Source organism: Sorex araneus, chromosome 2 (genome assembly GCF_027595985.1).
Source record: "Sorex araneus isolate mSorAra2 chromosome 2, mSorAra2.pri, whole genome shotgun sequence".
NCBI lineage: Eukaryota > Metazoa > Chordata > Mammalia > Eulipotyphla > Soricidae > Sorex > Sorex araneus.
In genome coordinates this window covers 231,427,193-231,448,928 of record NC_073303.1, presented here as the reverse complement: position 1 = coordinate 231,448,928, position 21,736 = coordinate 231,427,193, and the positions used below count along the sequence as shown (strand labels likewise).

At 52.8% G+C, this 21,736-nt stretch overlaps 1 protein-coding gene across 8 annotated transcripts in view; it reads left to right on the top strand.

The window, feature by feature from the left end:
• BRD4 (bromodomain containing 4) overlaps positions 1 to 21,736 on the top strand; it is a 47,257-nt gene that overhangs the window by 10,830 nt on the left and 14,691 nt on the right. For 6 of the 8 annotated variants that reach the window (XM_055129343.1, XM_055129341.1, XM_055129344.1 and 3 more), the window contains 4 exons: positions 16,323 to 16,446; positions 17,781 to 18,098; positions 20,336 to 20,473; positions 20,957 to 21,092. In XM_055129343.1, the coding sequence (XP_054985318.1) occupies positions 17,814 to 18,098; positions 20,336 to 20,473; positions 20,957 to 21,092 (559 nt within the window). In that variant the 5' untranslated portion in view covers positions 16,323 to 16,446; positions 17,781 to 17,813. Of the gene's footprint in view, positions 1 to 16,322; positions 16,447 to 17,780; positions 18,099 to 20,335; positions 20,474 to 20,956; positions 21,093 to 21,736 lie in introns of those variants that run through there. The other 2 variants (XM_055129346.1, XM_055129345.1) reach the window with 1 other exon arrangement.

Below are 21,736 nucleotides of genomic sequence, written 5' to 3'. Positions count from 1 at the left end.
GGACTGTATGAACCCAGGTGACTGCGTAAAGGCAAGCATTCTATCCTCTGTACTGTTGCTCTGACACCCCCCTCCCTCACGCCCCTTTCTGTAAGGGGATTCAAACTGGAAATTGTGCAAAAAAGAGTCAGTGAAGTTTCTATAGAAGGTGGTACTATCCATGTACCATTTGTTCATTTATAATCATCATTAAAAATTACTTGACTCTGGGGCTGGAGCGATAAGCACAGCGGGTAGGGCGTTTGCCTTGCATGTGGCCGACCCGGGTTCTAATCCCAGCATCCTATATGGTCCCCTGAGCACCGCCAGGGGTAATTCCTGAGTGAAGAGCCAGGAGTAACCCCTGTGCATCGCCGGGTGTGACCCAAAAAGCAAAAAAAACCAAAAAAATTACTTGACTCTGGTGTGTTTTCAGTTATAAAAAAAAGTCTATATGTGTCTACGTTTGTTTTCCTTTTGACATTAGGAAACCATTGAGTTGATAGATTAGGGGTGTATATAAACCATCTTCCTGTCCATCTGTTTGCCTTTGCAAACTCAGGAATGCGGTTTTTGAATTGTCACCTGGAGCTGTTTCTATACTGGCTCTTTCTGGAATGAAGTGCTTGTAGCTTGCCTGTCCTTCCTGTGCTATCCATGAGGATGTTCCAGGCCGTTGGTGCCAGAAAGCCTTTGGGAGCATCCTTTGCACTTGAGTGTTGGGCTGGGCCCACAGGACTCTTGACACTCAACTTCACCCCCTTGACTCCTCATTTCCATTGCTTATTTTCAGGCGGTGCTTCTCTTTGGTGCTAGACTCTGGGCAAACCGGTTGCCTCAAGATGGCCTTCCCTCAAGGGAAGGTAGAGCTGGCTTTTCTTAATGGACTTGCCTGTCTCCACTTACTATTTGCCTGTTCTGAAACGGTGAGGTTGTATTTGCTGCCCTGCTGTCTGTGTCCTTCTCAGTGCTTGGACCTGCACCATGGATTGTCCCCTCCTTTCCCCCGACTGCTGAGTGTTGTGGTCTAGAGTGTGTCTGCTCTGAGAGTGTGCCCTGGGTTTCTTTCTAGGCCCTCCACCTCTGGCATGGGTGAGTTAGTGAGGTGCTGCCCCACCAGAGACAGCTGTGCGGAGATAGGGCAGGCACACCAGGCCTGAGGTTGCTGGGTGCCTCCAGTCCACCGAGGAGATAGTCCATCGCACACAAGTCAGCCTTGGTGCTTGGACAGAGGTGACAGGGCTGCAACACACCCTCTCTCAGGATGGGCGTGACCCAAGGGGGCCCATCTTTTCATCCAGGCATTGGCCCCAAAGCAGTGCCAGCTTCTGCAGAGTTTAGTGAACACACCCACAGCGGTGGACCTCTTTCCCTTGACACTCCAGTGCAAGTCTGAGGGGGTCGAGGTTCTTTGTCCAGGCTTCCCAGAGTTGTTAAATCAGACTTGTGAAGCGGGTGCTCTTTGAGCACTGTAGGGTGGAAGTTCGTGGGGCCTTGATTGCCCACTTAGGACTTGTATTCAGGGTTGTGGAAGTTGTTTTAGTACAGAGCACATAGGCATATGCTGCCCTGACTTCCATCCTGTGCCCAGCACGGGGGGGGAGGGTGGGGGGGGTGGAGGGGGCTTCCTGTTTCAACAGAGCGCCGACCAGAAGCCAACCTGTGAACATAGTTCTGCATCCATGCAGACCCGCACTGTGTCTTGAACATGTGGTTGGTGGAGGTGCACTCCACGACTGGGTCCCAGCGATGTGCTGTGAACACAGCTCGGTGGGTGAGGGAGAATGGTGGCTTGGAGTCAGTATGTCCCAGAGGAAGAGGGGGGTTTGTTTATTAATTGTTGTGGAGGTCACGTGGTGCTGCTTGCGGGCCCCTAGAGTGCCTTGCCCCATGTAAGGTGTGTGTTACCACTTGAGCCACATCTCCACCAACTCTCATTTTCCGCTGAGGCCTAAGGGGTAGCGCAGCAGATAGGCCCTTGCCTTGTATCTGGCAACTCCGGCGTGGCCCCCAAACAGAACTTTTTTCCTTGGGCCAGAGAGGTGGTACAAGGGGGAAGGGCTTATCTCGGACCCCCCTTTCCCAACCTAGATCCCTGCTATGGCTTATGGTCCCTCAAGTCCTATCAAGAGTAAGGCCTGAGTACTGCCAGGTGTGGCCCAAAAGCCAAATCAAAAACAGTTGGGCCCCAGAGATAGGTATCTGGGTGAGGCATTTGCCTTGCACACAGCCAGCTCAGGGTCTATCCCCAGCACCGCCCAGCGTCCCCTGCAGGCCAGGTCAGTAAGCCCTGAGCACTTGACTAAGGTGTGACCCAAGAACAAACATAAGGAAGACTATGGATTAGCACTTTGCATGGTTTCCTTGTAATTTAGCCACTCTTCTAAGAATTTAGTTTGATTCCATGTAATGATGTAGAATAGCTGTTGACCCCAGGTCTCTAAGGAAAATTTAGTTGAGAAGATGGTCGTGGTTTAATTAAATAGAATTGGTGAATCTGATGGAAAGTACGTTATTAAAATTGGACATGTTGGGGCTGGAGTGATAGCACAGCAGGTAGGGCGCTTGCCTTGCACGTGGCCAACTCGGGTTCGATTCCCAGCATCCCATATGGTCCCCTGAGTACCGCCAGGCGTAATTCCTGAGTGCAGAGCCAGGAGTAACCCCTGTGCATCGCTGGGTGTGACCCAAAAAGCAAAAAAAAAAAAAAAAAAAAAAAATTGGACTTGTTCACTGCAGCATAGTTTTGTTTTTCTGTGTTCTGAAACTCCTCTGCACAAAGGATGAAATCTTAAAGTCCCACCCTAGGCCCTAATGGCTCCTGACTTCATAGAAAAGCACCTCCCAGTCCATAGTTCTTGGTTCCTTCAAGAACCCACGGTCCTACCCCACATCCTTCAGGGTTTCCTTTGGATTCCTCTTGCTTCACAGGGATCCCTTCCTTCTACCTGGGGGAGAGGAGGTATGGTTCAAGCCATACCTTACAGTGCTTTGAGGGGTCTAGTGGTCCTGGGGAATGGAACCAGGCTCAGCCACATACAGGGTCAACGCTTTAGTCCTGTGCTGTCCCTGGCTCCCTGGTCACTCTAAAGCAGTGCTTTTAAGTGGGACTCGGTGCCAGGGCGGAAGCCTCTTGTGGGGCTACTGCTCCCCTGTGATGCAGCTGTATCACTTCAGCCATTCCCAGAATGGACAACACTTGGCATGTTTTGTTTGTTTTCATGCTACACCCAGTGTCCATGACACACAGGACACCTACTGCTGCCTTTGGGATCAGCCGTTGAACTGTTGCTGGAGACCCCTCTCAGTCTCCTGACCAGACTATGCTAGTCTCATGGCCGCCAGAGTGTGTTTGGGCCCCGTGAGTGCGGTACTTCTCGGCCCCAACATGCTGGGAGGCCTCTAGTACCACGCCCGGAACTTGGGGCATGCGCAGGTGAGTTAACGGAGCTTTTGGGTTTTGGGGGGGGGGGTTGTTGTTGTTTGCTTTTTGGGTCACACCTGGCAATGCTCAGGGGTTATTGGCTCTGCACTCAGGAATTACTCCTGGCAGTGCTCAGGGGACCACATGGGATGCTGGGAATCGAATCGGTGTCGGCTGCATGCAAGGCAAATGCCCTACCCGCTGTGCTATTATCGCTCCAGCCCCATGGAGCTTTTGTTTATGTGGGGGGGGGGAGTGGTACCTATAGCACCCCTTTCAGTGTTTTCTCTGAAAGGGGGTCAGGTCTGCCTCAGAAGTGTATGTGCCAAGATCGCCGTCCACCCGAACAGAGTACCCTGAGATTAGAGTCCAGCAGCCCTGTGCTCCTGAGCCTCGGGTCTTTGGGCACTGTTGAGTCCAGCTGCGTTCCCCAGGCTCAGAGAATCCCCAGCAGGCGCTGGTGGCTTGGCATCTGTGCAGCTACTCTTGGAGGGAAAGCTGGGCCTACACATTCCTAAGCAGGGCACTGGGGGCTAGAGTGATAGTGCAATGGGTAGGGTGCTACTCTTGCATGCGGTTGGATCCCTAGCATCCCATATTGTCCTCTGAGCACTGCCAGGAATAACCCTTCTGCATCAACGGGATGTGACCTCCAAACAAACCTTAAAAAGCAGAGCCTGAGAGGAGCTTGCTCATTGCCTCTGTGAGCAGGGGCAGAACTCTGGGCAGTTGCACAGTGCCTCTATAGGGGAGAGTGATGTCCGTGAGGCATTGGTGGCCCGTGACTGACTCTTACACCTTTGTGAAAGGCCACTCCCTGAGATGGAAGCAGAAGAAATGACATACAGAGTGGCTCAGGAAGAGTGCTGGATGGCCAGACTGAGAGTAGCCACAAGGGTCAGGTGCAGGGCCCACATGCAGGTCTTAGCAGGCTATGTGCTGACTGGTTCTTGCAAGGGCGTGTGGCACATCCACGCCTGAACACTGAGCTGCCTCTTTGGCCTCAACTGGCATAACCCTTAGGTTGGGCACTAAATACTGTGAAAAGAGCAATGTGAACAGCCATTTGAAGGAGTACTGCAGGCATTCCCGTCACTGTCTCCAACACAGGGCAACTGCTTCCTTTGTGCCTGGGAGCTCCACCTGAGGGAGGCACAAGTGTACAGTGAGAGAGTGGAGCAGTTGGTCCCTGCAGGCCAAGAGTGATGACCTCTAGACTGCTGGGCAGAGGGGCACCCGCCATGAGCTACTGAGAAGACCACCTCTGGGTATGGCCATGGCCCTTCTATGGATGGTGGAGGAGAAAAGGCTCTTGAGCACTAAAGACAGAACAAATGCCAAAGGGGCTGATATCAGGAGCAGATTGGGCAGCCAGTGGGATCTCAAGTGACTTTGTAGTGGAGGGAAATAAAAGAATGCAAGGAAAGTGTTCTTGACAACCAATCATCACAGTTTGGATTCTGCCAAGATTCAGAATCAAATATTGCAGCTGTACTTAATTATTTGTAAGTCCGCGTATATGTGTTTTGTGGGACTTTATAATGAAAGCCAAATTAAATTGTGGGTGCCGCCTTGGGCACCTGTGCATCATTGCCAGTAATGTTACTGCCTGGCTCAGTGTCTCACTGCTAGCCCCATGATGCCTCTTAGTGGTTCTCCAGTGGGGCACATGCTGGTAATAGAACTTCCTGTTACGCTTTACCCCTGTGCCCCAAAGTGGAGATTGCAGAAATGCCTGAGGTCACACATGTACACCCCTTTCTTCTCGCTCCCAGTCCTCCAGAGAAGCATCTGTGTCTCTACATTAGGGGAGTTCTGTGATGGTGACAAGTCTGGCCACAGGGGCACGTGGGAATGCCCCTGATGGTGCCTGGGGACTGCAGTCTCCAGAATGCTCAGTGAGTCCACAGGAACACCAGGCAGGGATCAGCTGGCATCTTGGTGAGAGATGGGGTGGGTGCTGGCTGGAGCTCTGGAACCCCAGCGCCTGCCTGGTGCCCTGGAATGCTCTGAGGCCATGCAGTTCAGATGATGCCACTTACCCCACTGAGGCTATTTCTCAGGCCCCTGGTGCCGTCCTGGAAGCTCTACGTGGTAGCTGACTTGGAATGCCTAAACAGCCGGAAATTGTAGTATGATGTTGAGCGTTGAAGCAATTGGGGAAACAATTATAGCTTATCTCTTCCCTTTTTGAAAGCTGACTGTTGGTTCTTTGTTCTCTACGTGGCCTTTGGAGCCTGGGACAGCCTGCTCTGTCACTCAGGGCCCCAAACTTCAGGATCCCCTATCGTGGATGTGCTCTCTCTCACACACACATATGCACACTCTCACTCACTCTGGTTTTCTGCATCCCAGGAATCTTGGGAGTCAGCCAGGTCCTAGAGCCCCAGGCTCTGAAGAGATCAGCAGTTCGGTTCATTTTGGATTAGCCCTGGCACCGAGCCGTCTTTGACAACATTCTTCCCTGGGCATGACAGATCTTTGGAACATGAAACCTGCCTTAAGTGGTCAGTTGCCCGTGCGTTTAGAGAAGACTCTCCTACAAAAATATAAAATAACAGTGGGGAAGGAGAACTGTAGTCCCCAGAAATTAACCCTGCAATCATAGCTAAGTTTTGGTTGTGTTGAATGCTAGTAGCAGGCTCTCATACCATCATTTCCCCTGAAGTCTCTGCACAAGGGTGTGCCCACCTGGTCGGGCAGGCACCTGGGCCACACGGCCAGATCCTCTGTCAGTCACAACTGCAGAAATGCAAGGGAGGGTGGCAGTCTGCCTTGATGTTGGTGTCTTGTTTGACTCTGACACAGAAATGTTTAGTTCCAGATGCTAAGAGTGGCTGGGAGCTGCTGAGAGCACTCTGTGTTCCATGGTGCAGCATCTTAGTGTGTGTATTGACATCACCTGGGAGACTTGGAAACCCTGCTAAATGTGGCCTCTTGGACCAAGGACCCTGTCCTTGGAATTTGTGAGAAGAGATCCGCAGACTTCCTGGGTGCTGCTGGTGGTACATTTCCTATGAACCGCTGTTTGTAAGTAGATCTCGCCTGGGTCAGCTGCGTGCTGTTGAGCACCCAGAGACCTGCCGTGGTCTTGTGATGGGGACAGCACTAGGCAAGTCACTGTCTGTGCTCCCATTTCCCTGCCCTGCTTACTAGTCTGCAGACAGGGCAGGCCTCGGCTATGTCTGTGGCTAAGTTTGGACCTGGGGTATTGCGTCCCGATTGTCTACAGTGCTAAAGCTGTTTTTGCTAGTTGGAGATGAAGCTTTCTAAAGTGAGTTCCATCTTCTCAGGGTAAAAGCAAGCTCACCTTCCCCTAGTACTGCAGTAATCACACTGACCAAAAGATGAAGACAACCCAAGTGTCTGCTGATGGGGGTGGGTACAACTGGTGTAGTGTATTCGTATCATGGGATATTCAGCCAAAGGAAGTGTTACTCTGACCTGTTGTTACCAAAGGGCTAGCATGTTTGGCAGCAAGCATGTATGTGGGACACATAGACCTTGACACTTGGCATGATGGCCACCTGAGAGACCGTTTGGTGATGAGAAGAGTTGGTAGGAAAGCTCCAGGGAAGCATCGTGCTCGTGGTCTTGGTGTGAGTGCTGAACGGCACCTTGTTAGTGGTCAGTGCTACGTTGCATATATTCCACCGATTGAGGAGTGGGGCCCCTAGGGTCACCTAAGGCTGTCCTTTGCTGTGACCTGCCTGTTGTCTGCTGTGTCTTTTTGAAATGCAGAGCTGTCTCTTCCTGCCTGCTATCAAATCCCCAGCTGTGGCTTCCTGCTCCTAAATTGGGCTCCTGGGGCTGGAGATAAGCCTGCCTTGTTGGCCAGTGCAGGGCTTTGTGGTGGCCTCACCCAGTGCCACTTGCCCTGGACTTCAGGCCATCAGGAACTCTACAAACAACTGCTCTTATGGAATGGAGTTCATGTTTTTGTTTTCCTGTTTGGTTAGTTGATCCGTGGTACTAGGGATTGAGCCCAGGCCGGCCTCACCTCACTGGCACTCTCCAGTTCCCTGCGTTTGCTTTTATCTGTTCCCCTCCCCACACCCTAGTGGACACATCTAGTGTTTGGGGCTTACTCCTGGTTCTGCACTAAGAAACTACTGATGAGTTTGGGGGACCATGTGGGGTACTGGGGATGGGACCTGGGTTGGCTTCATGCAGGCAAAATGCCCTACCCACTGTACTGTCGCTCCGGCCCCTTAATCTGCACATTTTCTGTTGGCTTCTGCAGTTTGGCTGGTCCTGGGTTTTTCTGCACGCTTGTCACTGGTCTCTGAGCAGTGCTTCCTTTGGCCACTGAAGCTGCACCGCTGCCGATGCTTGTTGTGGCCGCCCAGAGGGACCTCTGAGCCCTCTGTTGGGTGAACCCTGGGGTGCGCACAGAGCTCTTCCCTTCCTCTCAGGAGTCCAGGTCACGTATCCTGGAACTGAAAGCCCACGTACTTGTCTTTGGGGTGTCTGCTCCTGCTTACACGCCCTATTAGGCCAGCTTCTTTCTCCACTGTTCATCACATTCTCCTTCCAGATCTTGCCAAGGGCTCCTGCAGCCGTGATTCTGGCCGCTAAGAGAGATCTTGGGATGGGGTCGGGTCTTCTGAGTCTGCTGCCTGAACAGGGGTCACGAGGGCACCTCTGGGTGTTTTGTGACAGGAGTACTGTTGCCATGGGCCATCTGGCCTGTGCATCTTAGAATGGAGGGTGGGCAGAACAGGGGCCTGGTCTTTGAACACTAGGGCTTTGGGCAGCTGAATCACAGCTCATACTGTGTGGGGCTCCTTGTGTCACTATCGGCAAGGTGCCCCGCAGATGACATGTGACAGGCACTGTGTCTCCTGTAGTTCTCCCCTGAGTGGTTCCCCTGTCAGGAGTGGGAAGGGGACCCAACAAGCCCCCAAGACAGAAGGAATGGCCGACTGGAGCTAGCATGTTCCCTGATGCATCAGTGGGGGGATGACAGGAGAACAAGAAGCAGAGTGGGAAAGGACTGAAAAAAGCCTGCCCGTGAGCCCCTGCCATCTGTCCTCAGGAACCCACAGCGTCAGGTGCTTGGTGGTGGATGACAAAAGCCTGCTGTCTTCTATTGTATGACTGGGTCAGAAATTCACTTTCCGGGGCTGGAGTGATAGCACAGCGGGTAGGGCGTTCGCCTTGCACACGGCTGACCCGGGTTTGATTCCCAGCATCCCATATGGTCCCCTGAGCACCGCCAGGGATAATTCCTGGGTGCAGAGTCAGGAGTAACCCCTGTGCAGAGCCAGGTGTGACCCAAAAAGCAAAAAAAAAAAATTCACTTTCCACCTAAGCTAGTATCCCTCAGATGACAGGTGAACCATCTCACCTCGGCTCCCGTGCTTGGCCCCTTTGGACCCACGTTGCTTTTCAGCTTCTTTCTAGGTTTTGCATCATCTCCTCACATACCCATGCCAGTGAGGTCTGTTTGAGCACGTGCCAGCATGGGCAGCCACCGAGTTAGCAAGGCAGACCCACCGGCTGCATGTGAGGAACTTCAGTCTCCTGCACCTGCCATTTCTGTCCAGGTCCTCCTGCTGTGGCCTGTACTGCTCTGGCACTTGGGCTAGCTGGGGGAAAGGAGGTTGTGTCTGAAGGAAGGGCAGCAACCCAGTGGGAAGGCCCGAGCCAGCAAAGGACATTCTTTCCGTGGAGGTTATTTCCTGGTCCTGGCTTTCTCAAGGAGCTGGTGCCCGCCTGTGTTCTTGGAGTCACCAGGGCCTTGCTGCAGCCATGGTGCCTTCTGATCCGCAAATGCATTTTGATGCCATTTCTATGGCAACCGGTGAACTTCAAGGAAAAAGTCTATTTCAATGCTCTGGCATGTTTATAGGATTAGTGAAGACACATCCAGACTATCAGAAATTAACACTGTATGTTTTGCACATTGGGTTTTGTTTGGTTCAATTTGGGGACCGCACACATCAGTGCTCAGGAGCACTCCCAGTTGTGTGCTGGAGTGGGGGTGGGTGGGAGAGGCTGAATAAAGGCCTCCTGCTAAGCTGTGCTGAGAACTGACTCTGCCTGCTCTCCAGTCTGTGCCATCGGTTTAGTGACCTTTCCAGGTGTCATTGGGGTGTTTGGCCAGGTGGGGAACTGATGAGGTGGTGTTAATCTGTTGGCTTCTCTTGTTGGGTGTCATTCACACTGCTCCTCATGAGGAGGTTAGGAGTTCAGAGTCATTCCCAGCAGTGCACACAGGCTGTTCCCTTTGATAGCAGGGATGAACTCCAGCCTCCTGCAGGACCCCAAGTTCCCTTGCCTCTCTCCTCTCTCTCCTTTTCCCTCTTCCTCTCTCCTCTCTCTCTCTTTCCCTCTCTGTCTCTTCTCTCTCCCTCTCCCTCTCTCCCTATCTTTCTCACCTCCTTTCTCCCTCTCCCTCCCTCCTTCTCTTCTCTCTCTCCCTCTCTGTCCCTCTCTCCTCTCCTCTCCCCCTCTCCCCATCTTTCTCTCCCTCTCCCTCTTTCTCTCCTCCCTTTCCCTCTCTCCTCTCTCTCTCGCCTCTTTCTCCTTTTCTCTCTGCCTCTCTATCTCTGTCTCTCTCTGGCCCTTGAACACTTGCAGGAGTGACTTAGCCCAGAGACCAGATGATTTCTATGAGGTAGTCTTTTCTGGAAAGAGCAAATACCACCTCATGGACCTGGAAGTTCTCTTTGCTCTTTTCTGTGATGGGCGTGATCACCCTGATTGTCTGCTCTCTACTGAGCGCTGCGGAGACATCTGGCTCTGGGTTGGCTGAACGCTGCTGTCCTTGGAAGTGTGAGGCCATGGTTTCAACCTCTGGTCCTCCCTCTGCCACTCAGCCAGATGTGTCCAGCCGTAGTACTGAGGGCCCTGTGGCGGGGGACTTCAGATGGGTCGAGCCTCTCTGCGCCGCACCTGAACACCCCTCACAGGACTCTGCCGCTTTTTCTTTTGACCTTTCTCTACCCTCAGCAGATGGTGCTGTTTTGTGGCGTTTCCTTTCGCTCTTGGTGGGTGAACGAGCTCATTCATGTCCTTCTGTGTGTGGATGCAGAGCTCTGCCCTCCTCCATCTGCCGGGCACCCTAACGTGGCCACTTGGTCTGAGCAGCAGCAGATGGTGAGTGGCCAAGGTGCCCTCAGGGGAAATGCAGCCTGTTCTCTGCAATGGGCATGTCCCCACCCCCTCCTGGTTGTGAGGAGTCTGGAGCTTTCTTGGGGAATATTTTCTTGATTGTTGTTACTTTGTTTTTGTTGTGGGCCACACCAGATGATCCTAGGCCTGACTCCTGGCTCTGCACTCAGGAATTACCCTGGCAGGGCTTGGGGCATCATATAGGATGCTGGGAGTCCAATCCAGATTTGCCCTGTTCAAGGCAAGCACCTTCCCTGCTGTACACTCTGAGCTAGGGAATTATTTAAATTTTGTTTTGTTTGTGTTTGGGGACAGGACTTAGGCCACTCAGAGTTTACTTCTGGCTCAGCATTCAGGAGTCACTTCTGGTAGTGCTCAGGGGACCATGGGATGCTGGTGTTGAGCCCAGGTCTGCCGTGTATAAAGCAAGTGCCATATCCAGTGTGCTATATCTCCCCCACTTTAAATTTTCTTTGAACTAGAATTTACCTTGGTCCTTGAGATGCTTTTGCCTTTTTTTTTCCAGTATAGGTACCGTACCCTGAGGTGCTGATCTGGGGTGAAACGCCAGGCTGCACACATGCTGGGCACATGCTCCACCGCTTCAGTGATCTCCCCAGTGCCGGGAATCAAATGCAGGTCAAGCGCGTGCTAGGCAGGTGTCCTTCCCTCTGTCAGGTTCCTTTTAAACACCTTGTGACAGACCAGAGAGACAGTGCAGGGGTAAAGCACTTTGCCTTGCACACACAAAACCCAGGTTCAATCCCTGGCACATCTGGTCCCCTAAGCACCATCTGACATGACATTCTCATCTCCAAGTAAACACTTCTGTGTCGAGCAGATCTCATCTCCTTGGGATGACTTTTCCACTGTCTCCTTTTCACATTGTGTCTCTTTCGGTGATTCCATGCCTTGCCCTCTGACCTGCCAGTCTCCATCTGGGAGGTTGGTGGTCTCTGTGTCCTGTGGGAACTGAAGATCCTTTCCTCAGGGCACTCTGCCCCTGGACTCAGGTTACCAGCTTCTGCCCAGGTGAAGTTCTCTTGTGCCAGATCCACATGAGGGAACAACATTGGGAGCCAGGCTTCCAGTATGGACGACTCTGAGACCACCTGGCTGAGTGGCAGGAGCCTGCCATGGGGCAGACCCTGTGTGGTGCTGTGAGGCCCTCAGAGACCCAGACACAGACAGGGTTTGGCCAGCATCAAAGGCAGGCATTTGGCGATGCTGGCACTCTGATAGAAATAAGCTTGCTATGGGGCCAGGGCGTTAGCCTTGCATGTGACCGCCCATTCCATCACTAGTGTGACCCAAAAGGCCACCAAAAAAAAAAAACCGACCAAACTTGCTGTACTGGCTCCTTTTGAAAATGGCGCAGGGTTGGGGCTGGAGTGATAGCATAGCGGGTAGGGCGTTTGCCTTGCATGCGGCCGACCCGGGTTCAAATCCCAGCATCCCATATGGTCCCCTGAGCACCGCCAGGAGTAATTCCTGAGTGCAGAGCCAGGAGTAACCCCTGTGCATCGCCAGGTGTGACCCAAAAACCAAAAACAAAAAAACAAACAAAAAAAAAAGAAAGAAAGAAAGAAAGAAAATGGCGCAGGGGACCTGGGGAGGTACACATGTCTCAGGAGCACGTGTCTTGTTTCTGTGCTTTTTCCTGCAGGGGAGGGTGTCTTTCTGTTGATTATTTTGGAGTCACACACAGGGGTGCTCAGAGGCTCAGGAGGCCATGTGGTGCCTGGGGATTAACTGGGATCCACTGCATGTACGGTGCTGGTGTCACTGGCTGTGGCCCCTTAAACATTTTGTATGGAAATGAAGGATAATAAAAAGATTGTGTTGTTTCTCTAAAGTGAATAGAGCATTCTGTAGACGAGTCACCATTGTTTCCCAGAACATCAGCTGCCTTGCAGGTGTGTCCCTGTACTGAAGTCTCGTCTCTTTTCAGAACATGTGGTCAAACTCTGCAGGGCCTGTGCAGATGTCACCTGTGAATAAACATAGTCTGTTCCAGTGACAGGGATCTGTGGGTATGGGGCTGACTAGTGAAGGAACCGTCTCCATCTTTTTTGTTTGTTTCTGCTTTTTGGGTCACACCCAACGATGCTCAGGGGTTACTCCTGGCTCTGCACTCGGGAATTACTCCTGGTGACCTTGGGGACCATATGGGATGCCAGGGATTGAACCTGGGTTGGCCACATGCAAGGCCCCCGGACCCTCTTCGTCTTGATGGTTAAGTAAGCACTAAACTCAGGCCACTCATGGCCACCATGTGGCTGCTGTGACCAGGGAACTACCCACTGTACTATAGCTCCAGCCCCTATACTAAGCTTCTGGTCACAACCTGTTTAGTCTCAGTTTCTCAGAGATCACTCCAGTGCTCTCTTGACTGTATGTAGTACTGGGGATCAAGCTTGGGTCTGTGGCATTTGCAAGGAAAGGGCCTTCCCCGCTACTATACTGTCTCCGGCATCAGGGCAACATCCTACATTTTCTTTCAGATTAAGGGCTTGTGACCACCTGTATTTTGTTTTTTTGATTGTCTTGCAGATTGAATTGAGGAGATGGGCAACTGTTTTGAGGTATTTGTTCTCCAGTAATCATGGATCAGGAATTGATCAGTAATGCTTTACATTTTAAAACATCAGTTTATTACCCTATCTTTGATACATATGCCATGAATTTATATGTGAAGTCCTGTGTTTGTATCACAACTTTCTTATGCTACTTAACAGTTTTGGGGGGGGTTTGGTAAGCAATTATAGTATGGTTCCATTTAATTTGATGTCAGCACCCCTTTCACAGTACTGTGACACTACATTAGGCTTTAGCATTTTCTTTTTTCCTTTGCTCATGGTGCACATAACGATTTTTCAAATTCTTCATCAGGTTCATCACATCAAGGTGTGTTCTTCATGGCTGCAGCATTCTTTCTAGCATAAATACAAATATCAGGGTATAGACTCCAGGCCAGCGTAGCTTACATCATCTTATTCCATACACTTAACCTCTTTCCTGGGATGTATTGATTAAAACCAGGACACCCTCTCCATGGAACCATGCTTTCACCTGTTAATGATATTTCATCTGGTTCAAACAGCATTTTGAAATTTATCAATAACTGCTTCTGTGATGCTTTGAATTTTGTTTAGCTGTCTTGCTGTGGTGTTGGAAAAATGGAAATACCTAATTAGACAAAAATGATTATATTTCATGGCATCTTTTATGTATATGCTCATATACATTTCCTTTTTGGACTGATAGTAGGGATCCTTGCATTCCACCCATAACGAGCAGCACCTGTAAGAAGTTCTTCTTTTCCCATTATAACCGGGTGTAAGGATTTGTTGATGTCTTCTACTGTTAGGTGCAGAAATATCCTCGCTTTGTACATCACAATGGAACGTTTTTGTCAATGGTTTTGATCAATAACCTCTTTTTGCAAATACATGTCACTCACTACCTTTTCCTCTTATCTACTGTCATTCTTTATTATAACCATCTCCTAAACCAGATATAATGCATTCTTTGTGGTACGTAAGATTCACTATTTAGGGGGGCAGAGCACAATGTGTAGACCGTTTATTTTACACACAGCCAAACTGGGCTCCATCCCTGGCATCCCATATAGTCCTCCTGAGCACTGCTTGGAGTAATCCCTGAGCATTGCAGGGTATGGACCAAAAGCGAGAGAGAGAGAGAGAGAGATTCCTTTCCTAATGGTTTGTCTCCCTCGAAATCAGATACATTGAAAAATCCACCTTGGAATAGGATGAGAGTGTAACTTGTTATTTTTTCCTCATCAGAGGAATTGTCTAATTTCCATATCAATATTATCTATAGTCTGATGGTCAGGCATTTAAGAAAATTATTTTAATCTTACCGCAATTGGGGCTGGAGCAATAGTGCAGCAGGTAGGGTTTTTGCCTTGCACGTGGCCACCCTGGGTTCCGTCCCCAGCATCCTGTGTGGTCCCATAAGCCCCACTAGAATTAACCTGGAGCACTGCGAGTATGGCTCACAACAACAGAAACATTGTGGCTACTTTCATTAGTACATTTACCTAACACTCTGGCAATAAAATTGTACAATTACTATAATACTTTTTTTTTTCTCTTTTTGTATCACACCCGGCGATGCACAGGGGTTACTCCTGGCTCTGCACACAGGAATGACCCCTGGCGGTGCTCAGGGGACCATATGGGATGCTGGGAATCGAACCTGGGTCGGCCACATGCAAGGCAAATGCCCTACCCGCTGTGCATATTGCTCCAGCCCCTATAATACATATTTCTTGTAGGGTGTGCCATAAACATAAAATACTGTAAACTCAATCACGCAATCAATAATTGATAGCAAAAGTAGCGACAATGTAGTGGAGGGGTTTTTTTATTGTAGTTTTTCATTTTGTTTTTCTGGGGTGTTTTGGTGGCTGTGCTCAGGGTTAACTCCAGGCTCTGCCAGAGATCACTCCTGGCGGTGCTCCGGAGACTTTCTGGTGTGGTAGGGTTCGAATCCTGGTCGGCCATGTGCAGGACAAGCTTCTTCCCACTGTACTATTGTTCTGATCCCAAGGAGGTGGTTGTTGTACCCAAAGTTTCATACTGGACCCCAGCTCCTTTTTTTCTAAGCCAGGATCATGACTGAAGTCCCCAGCTGGCGGGAAGCACAGACTGTTGTGTGGCGTTAACGTGTTTAAATGGAGGGAGTTTTAAACCGTAAAGACAGCTCAGATTGGGGTGAAAGTTAAGTTGGATTGAAGTAGGCAGTCGGTGTGGAGCGCACAGTACAGTGTGGCAGGTTCTTTCTGTAGAAATGCTGTTTGGGGTGATGGGCGCAGTGAGAAAGATTGATGACCTCACTTGTTTATGCCGGTACTGCCGCTCAAGGAAGTGCCAAGTCGCAGGGTGGCCCTGTCGTCTCTGGCATGACTGTCGGCCCCTCCCCGTCTCTCTTTCTCTGGACAGCTGATGGCCCTGCGCCCTGTGTGGCTTGTGGGAGCTAGTGCACAGGCGAGGCCTCCTCTTTGGAGCATTGGGTGCGTGGCAGTCGTTCTCTCTCCCTTTGCTTCTGGCAGGGTTGCTCCTTTCCCCAGAGCAGGCACGTGTGTGAGAGCTGAGTGTGCCAAGCTGAACTTGGCAGCTGCAGCCTACCTTTCCCGGCCCTCAGCTTCTTGAGCAGCGGTTCCCTGCTTCCTGGCGCCTTGCCTTTCCTGCTGCTGGGTGAGGGAAGTGGGCCTCTGGCAGAATACTGAGATCCACATAGAGTTCTCATCCTGTTGCTATGTGGCTTTCCTCAGTGCCACACATACAACACCTGATGTTTTAGAGACACAGGTAGAGATAGAAAGTGCCAGGTGGGGGAGGGGGAGGAAACTAGCAAGAGTCAGGTGGACGCTGGTGAGGGAATGGGAGTAGTTGTTTTAAAAGGGGCCCTAGAAGAGAAAGTGGTTTTTTTAACTTGTGAGATCCCCAACAGGCAGTGTGATGTGATGCTAGTTGGTATTGTGTTTCTGCTAGAATTGTCCAACTTCTGCTTTGTGGACTTGGTGAAGTCACAACTGCTTGGAGAACCTGCTCAGAGCTCAGCCTCTCTTGGGCTGGCAGGCTCATTAACAGCGAGTCTTGTGATGGAGCAGCTGCTGCTTTGTGTCTAGTTCATGTTAGTCTTGGCCAGATGGAGTGCAGTATAAAACGTTCATCCCCCTTGCCCCGTGTGGGGCCGTGGAGCCCCTCACTTGTTGCATACCTTTACCTAGTGGCATCTGTAATTTTGCTTCTGCATTTCTCTTCCACAGCTTTAGGGATCAAGTCTGCAGTCTTAACCCAGGCAGGACCTCAGCTCTGCTTGAGCCCCAGCCCCTGCAGCCCGGTGCCTGTCTGAGCTGTGTGGCCACCCAGACGCAGCAGCGCTCTGGAAAGGTGAGCGGCTGCTGGGCCCCAGCGCCCCCCCCCAGGAGTCCCCTCATTTCAGACTTTGCGCGCCACTGTCAACTGTCTTGTTTCTGCTGTGCGCTCACCACAGAGACACCTCAAACTCAAAAAGAGTCTGTCCGGGATGCCCATCGGTTCTGGTGTCAGACTTTGTGGGCACAGTGCCCTTGCCATGTCTGCTTCGCTAGCGGGAAGGGGGCTCCCATTGTGCTTGCCTGCTTCCAGTCCAGCTTCAGGGCTGTCTGAGGTGACTGGGCCCCTGGGAGAGTTCAGTGTATGTAAATTGTGTGTGAGAAGAATAAGCTCCACAACTCCACAAGGCTGCCTGGGGACATGGGCCCCGAGCCAGTTAGCTGGAAAGTGCCCTGTGCCATGCCCCACTGACACGGGCCCGGCCCGTGATATGAATGGGCAGCGGCTTCCTTGCAAACCAGGGCAACCAGCATTTTGGCAGATGGTTCCTCAGGTAGGCCGAGATCTCATCAGCTGCAGGATGGGGGGCGCTGAGAGGCAGCACCCCAGACCAACGGGCCCACCCTTTGGGACGCCTCCTCAGAATCAGGCATTTCTGCCCGGTCTCTTGGTTCTAAGGCCTTGCAGTGTCGGCCAGTTGATGCCATGTGTCACACATGTGTGTCTGACTCAGCCACAGAGCTCCTGCCGAATCCTGTGGAAGGGCCTTGTGGGGACTGCCTGCAGACCAAGCCTGAGGCAGCTTCTGGCTTCGTATTCGTAAACAAATCTCTGCCTCACACACATGCCTCCTGCCTGTTGGAGAGCTAGGGACAGAGCACTTGGCGGCAGAAATTGTCAGAACTGCCGGGCGCAGAAAGAAAATGAATAAATGGTTGGCGCACACCTTAGCACATGCTTCCTCTGGGGCTCATCTCTGCACAAAAGAGCAAGGCTGGTGTTGCCAGAGGGCAGTTTGACAGGAAGAACAAATGCCTTCTGACAAGGGTGGTCACGGGGCAGGGAAGGGCCCTTCCTTCTGCCCTCTACTCCTATATACCAGCTATGAAAGCCGGTTAGTGAAATGGGTGTGATTCACTGTACGTTACCAGCTGTTTCCTTGTGGAAGCGTTAATGAGGGAACTTGCATTATTCAGTGCCCCGGAAATGGTGTGGGAGCACTGAACAAACGAGCATTCTGTTGCGTGTTGTACAAACGTGGCTAGTTCTGACCCATGCGCCTCCTATGAGTGCTCCCTGACTTTGGGCTCTCCTCCATGCCTGCCCTGCAGGGAAGAGCCTGGCCTGTCCTTGGGAGTGACCCCATCTGCTGCCTGATCTCTGATGGCCGCTTCTCTCTCCTGCTCTAGAGTCCTGGTGAAGAATGTGATGGGATCGGTAGCATGTCTGCGGAGAGCGGCCCTGGGACGAGATTGAGAAATCTGCCCGTGATGGGGGATGGACTAGAGACTACCCAGATGTCCACGACGCAAGCCCAGGCTCAGCCCCAGCCAGCCAACGCCGCCAGCACCAACCCCCCACCCCCGGAGACCTCCAACCCCAACAAGCCCAAGAGGCAGACCAACCAACTCCAGTACCTGCTCCGCGTGGTGCTTAAGACGCTATGGAGACACCAGTTTGCATGGCCTTTCCAGCAGCCTGTGGACGCCGTCAAGCTGAACCTCCCTGTGAGTGGCTCTTGGGGGGCCGCTGGGGGTGGGAGCTGCAGACGCTCCAGTGATGGCACGTGGGAACAGGAGAAAAGGAGAAGGTGCTGAGGGGCTTCTCAGAGAGGTCCTGGGAAAGGACCACCTACATTGGCCGAACAGGGTGAAAGTGCGGAAGAGCTTTCGGTGATGTGGACGCAGAAGACTGGTGCTAGTGGCCAGTACCTTTCCGGGCCTGCTCTCCTCCTGGCACTGGCTGGACAGGGCAGGGGCCCTCTCCAGGGCGGGGGCTGTCTGCCTGCCTACCGTGACCACTGCGCTCTCCTGCTTCTCTCTCTCTCCTGCTCCTTCCCCCACTTCCCTAGCGCATGGGTCTGCAGACTCGACTTTATCTCTGGGCCCCTGGGAGCCAACAGACCAGCACTGTCATCATAGCCTGCCTTCAGCGCCTCACGGCTGCTCTCTGCTGTCTGGCAGGGGTCACACCCCACCTGAGCTGGAGTTAGGCGCTGTGACCGGACAGCCTGTGCTCCTGGCAGCAGGCTCCGTGCCCACCGGCTGCCTGGGCAAGGTGCAGTCCAGAGCCAGTGCCATGAGTGGGAGAAGAGACTGGGGCGCACTCCAGGGGAGCGGCGGCTTTTGTAGCCCTGGGCCGGGGGGAGGCCCGAGGTGCAGAGCAGGGAGGGTGCCCTGCTCTCCACAGCAGAGGCACCAGAGGCTGCAGGGAACAGGATCCCTCCCTGACCCTCCTGTTGGCCTTCAGGAGGGCAATGGTGACCTTAGGAAGACGTGACGCAGGCGTAGAGACCAGATTGCCGACGGTGGGCATGAGAAGGTGAGGACTCGGAGCCATTGTTTCAGGATACGTGGCTTTGAGGGAACAGTGCACCGGTCAGCGTGTGGAGGAGGGTTGGTCTGTCTAAGAAAATGTTTGCTAAGGGGACAGGCAGGGAGGGCTGCGAGGGTGAAGGGAGGGGAGCCGGCCAGGGGAGCCGCTGCTCCCTGCTGAGCGATGTGTCCTCTGGCCTGAGGCAGTTCTTTGTACCTCTTGGGGGACAGCTCTGGCAGGAAGAAGGCGGGCACTGTCACTCAGAGGTGGATGTGGGCAGGCCAGGAGCAGGGCTGTGCTGAGAGCCGTGGCAGGAGGTGGGGCCTGTCTCAGGGACCCCCTTCCTCTCGGAGCCAGGTTTGACACCGCTGAGAAAAGGGGTTCTGTTTCCCGCTGCTGCTTTCACTGGCCTGCCTGCGTCTGGCCCGGACCCTCCATTGCCTCTCTGCACGTAGCTTTTTGCTCCTGCCCCTTCTCTCACCCTCACCTGTGTGTCCCTTGAGCTGCAGGATCCAGTGGACATCGCAGAGCTGGGCGAGAGGCAGTCTGGCAGGGCCCCCTCACTGTCTGCTGGCCCAGGGGGGCCAGGCACGGGCAAGTGTGCAAACTGGTGGCGTGTGCCCATTCCTTGTGGGTGTCAGCGCAGTGCAGAGCCTCCCCTCTCTGCTCCCAGTTAACAGGGTTCGCCCACCCTGGGACCCCACGCTAGGTCTCACATGCATGCCCTCACCCTTTCCGGGAAACCCAGCTGCCCCCTTGCCCCGTCCTGTCCTCACACCGTCCTGTGCAGCAGAGAAAGGAGCCACTGCAGGGTCTGACGGAAGCATTCAGTGTTGGCATCTGCCTCCTGGCTGACTCTCGCAGACTGGGAGTTGGGGAGGAAATGAGGGAATGGGTTGATTGGCCCTGCCTCCAGACCCTTTGCTGGGCAGTCACCTGGTACTTTAGCTCCACATAGATGCTGATGAGTTCAGGTGGAGCAAGAAGCAATGGGCCCAGGAGGCTCTGACGGTGGGGGCCAGTGCTGAGGTGTTCAAGGAGGTCTGTGTGTAGGCTCTGGGATTTTCTGTTCTATGTCGCATGGGGGTGAGAGTGGTGAGCACCACCCGCTTGGGTGGTCCCACTGGGTCAGAGCAGCCTGTGGGCAGCTTGCTGGGGAAGGGAAGCATGACCATGAGGACAGGGAAGATGCGCTGGATTGTTGAAAAAGACAGGCAGTTTGCAGGTGGGCACTTGGCACGCTCTCCCCTCTCTCCCAGCGCTGCCATCCTGCCTGTAGGAGCCTTCCCTGACCTGCTTGACCTTGGGTTCCCCTTGATGCTTCTGGTTTGGCCTTGGCCTGTGGCCTGTACGGGTGCCAACTGCAGGCCTTTGATCCATAAGGACTGCTGGTGGCCATGCTGACAGGGCCTGTGCTCACTCTGTACAGGATTACTACAAAATTATCAAGCAGCCAATGGATATGGGAACAATAAAGAAGCGCTTGGAAAACAACTATTACTGGAACGCTCAGGAATGTATCCAGGACTTCAACACGATGTTTACGAATTGTTATATCTATAACAAGGTGAGAGCCTGTGAGGAGACGGTGGGGGGTCGAGGGAAGGGCATCGGTAGGTCAGTCCACATGGATGTGCAGACTGTTGGGAGTAGCCAGCCAAATGCAGAGGTGTGGAGGCAGGGCCTGTCTGCTGCCACACCGTGACCGTGAATATCCCTCCCTTGTAGACATGCAGGGCTTCATGAAACCAGATCAGAGCACACGTGTGATTCAGCACAACTCCACTGTAGAGCTTGACTGTGCAAGGGGTCAGAGGGCAGCTGGGTCAGAGCCAGGACACCGGAGTTGGGCCTTGTCCAGGCACATCTGGTGTTCTTGTTGGAAGAAACCCCAGTGCAATTCGTGCTTTCCCTGTGGCACTGAACTGTGGCAAGGGAAGGCCCTGCAGTCACCTTTGGGCTCTCTGTTGGACGCTGTCTCCTGCTTGGGGATGAGAGGCCTTCCTAGAAGTTGGGGACTTAACAACCCTCACATCTGTCTCTTCTTCAGCCTGGAGATGACATAGTCTTAATGGCAGAAGCTCTGGAAAAGCTCTTCTTGCAAAAAATCAATGAATTGCCCACAGAAGAAACGGAGATCATGATAGTGCAGGCGAAAGGACGCGGGCGCGGGAGGAAAGAAGCAGGTAAAGTGCCCCTAGCTTAGAAGTGTCCTGGCCTGGTTGGGGAGATGGGACTGTAGGGGCAGGGACAGCGGCTTGGCTAATGGGCTGGATGCGAGCATCTGCACTCCCAGAGTAGACGTGGGCCCTGTCTCTCTGGCATGAGTAGGAAGAGCAGAGTCCCCCACCCTGCAGCCCTGTGGGGGATCTAGGCCTAGGAATCTAGGACCTGCTAGACCCTCTAAGGCCACAGCTGCTGCATGCGAGTCCTGAACCCTACCCCATTCCTGTATTCCCCCAGCCCTGCTCTGCTAGGGATCACATTGAGGGCTCCAATTAGGGTGCTCAGGGAAACTGTATGGCACCAGGAATCAGACTGGTACGCCTTCCCCCACCTCAGCGTATCTTGACTGCCTTCCCCTCCCCCCCCCCGTCTGCTTCAACATACTAACCCCACATACACAGACCCTGAGGCCATCCGACATGTCTAGGAGAGCCCCGACAACTGCCTCTGCACCGTGTCCCGACCACCACAGAGCCCTGCCTTTGCGCATGGTTGGGGTGGCTTCTCCGTCCCCTAGTTCCACGGAAAGCTCAAGGACAGCCCCTGGGAAGGGACATTGGAAAGCCATCGAGCCCTCAGCTCCAGCCAGGTCTTTGGGTTCAAG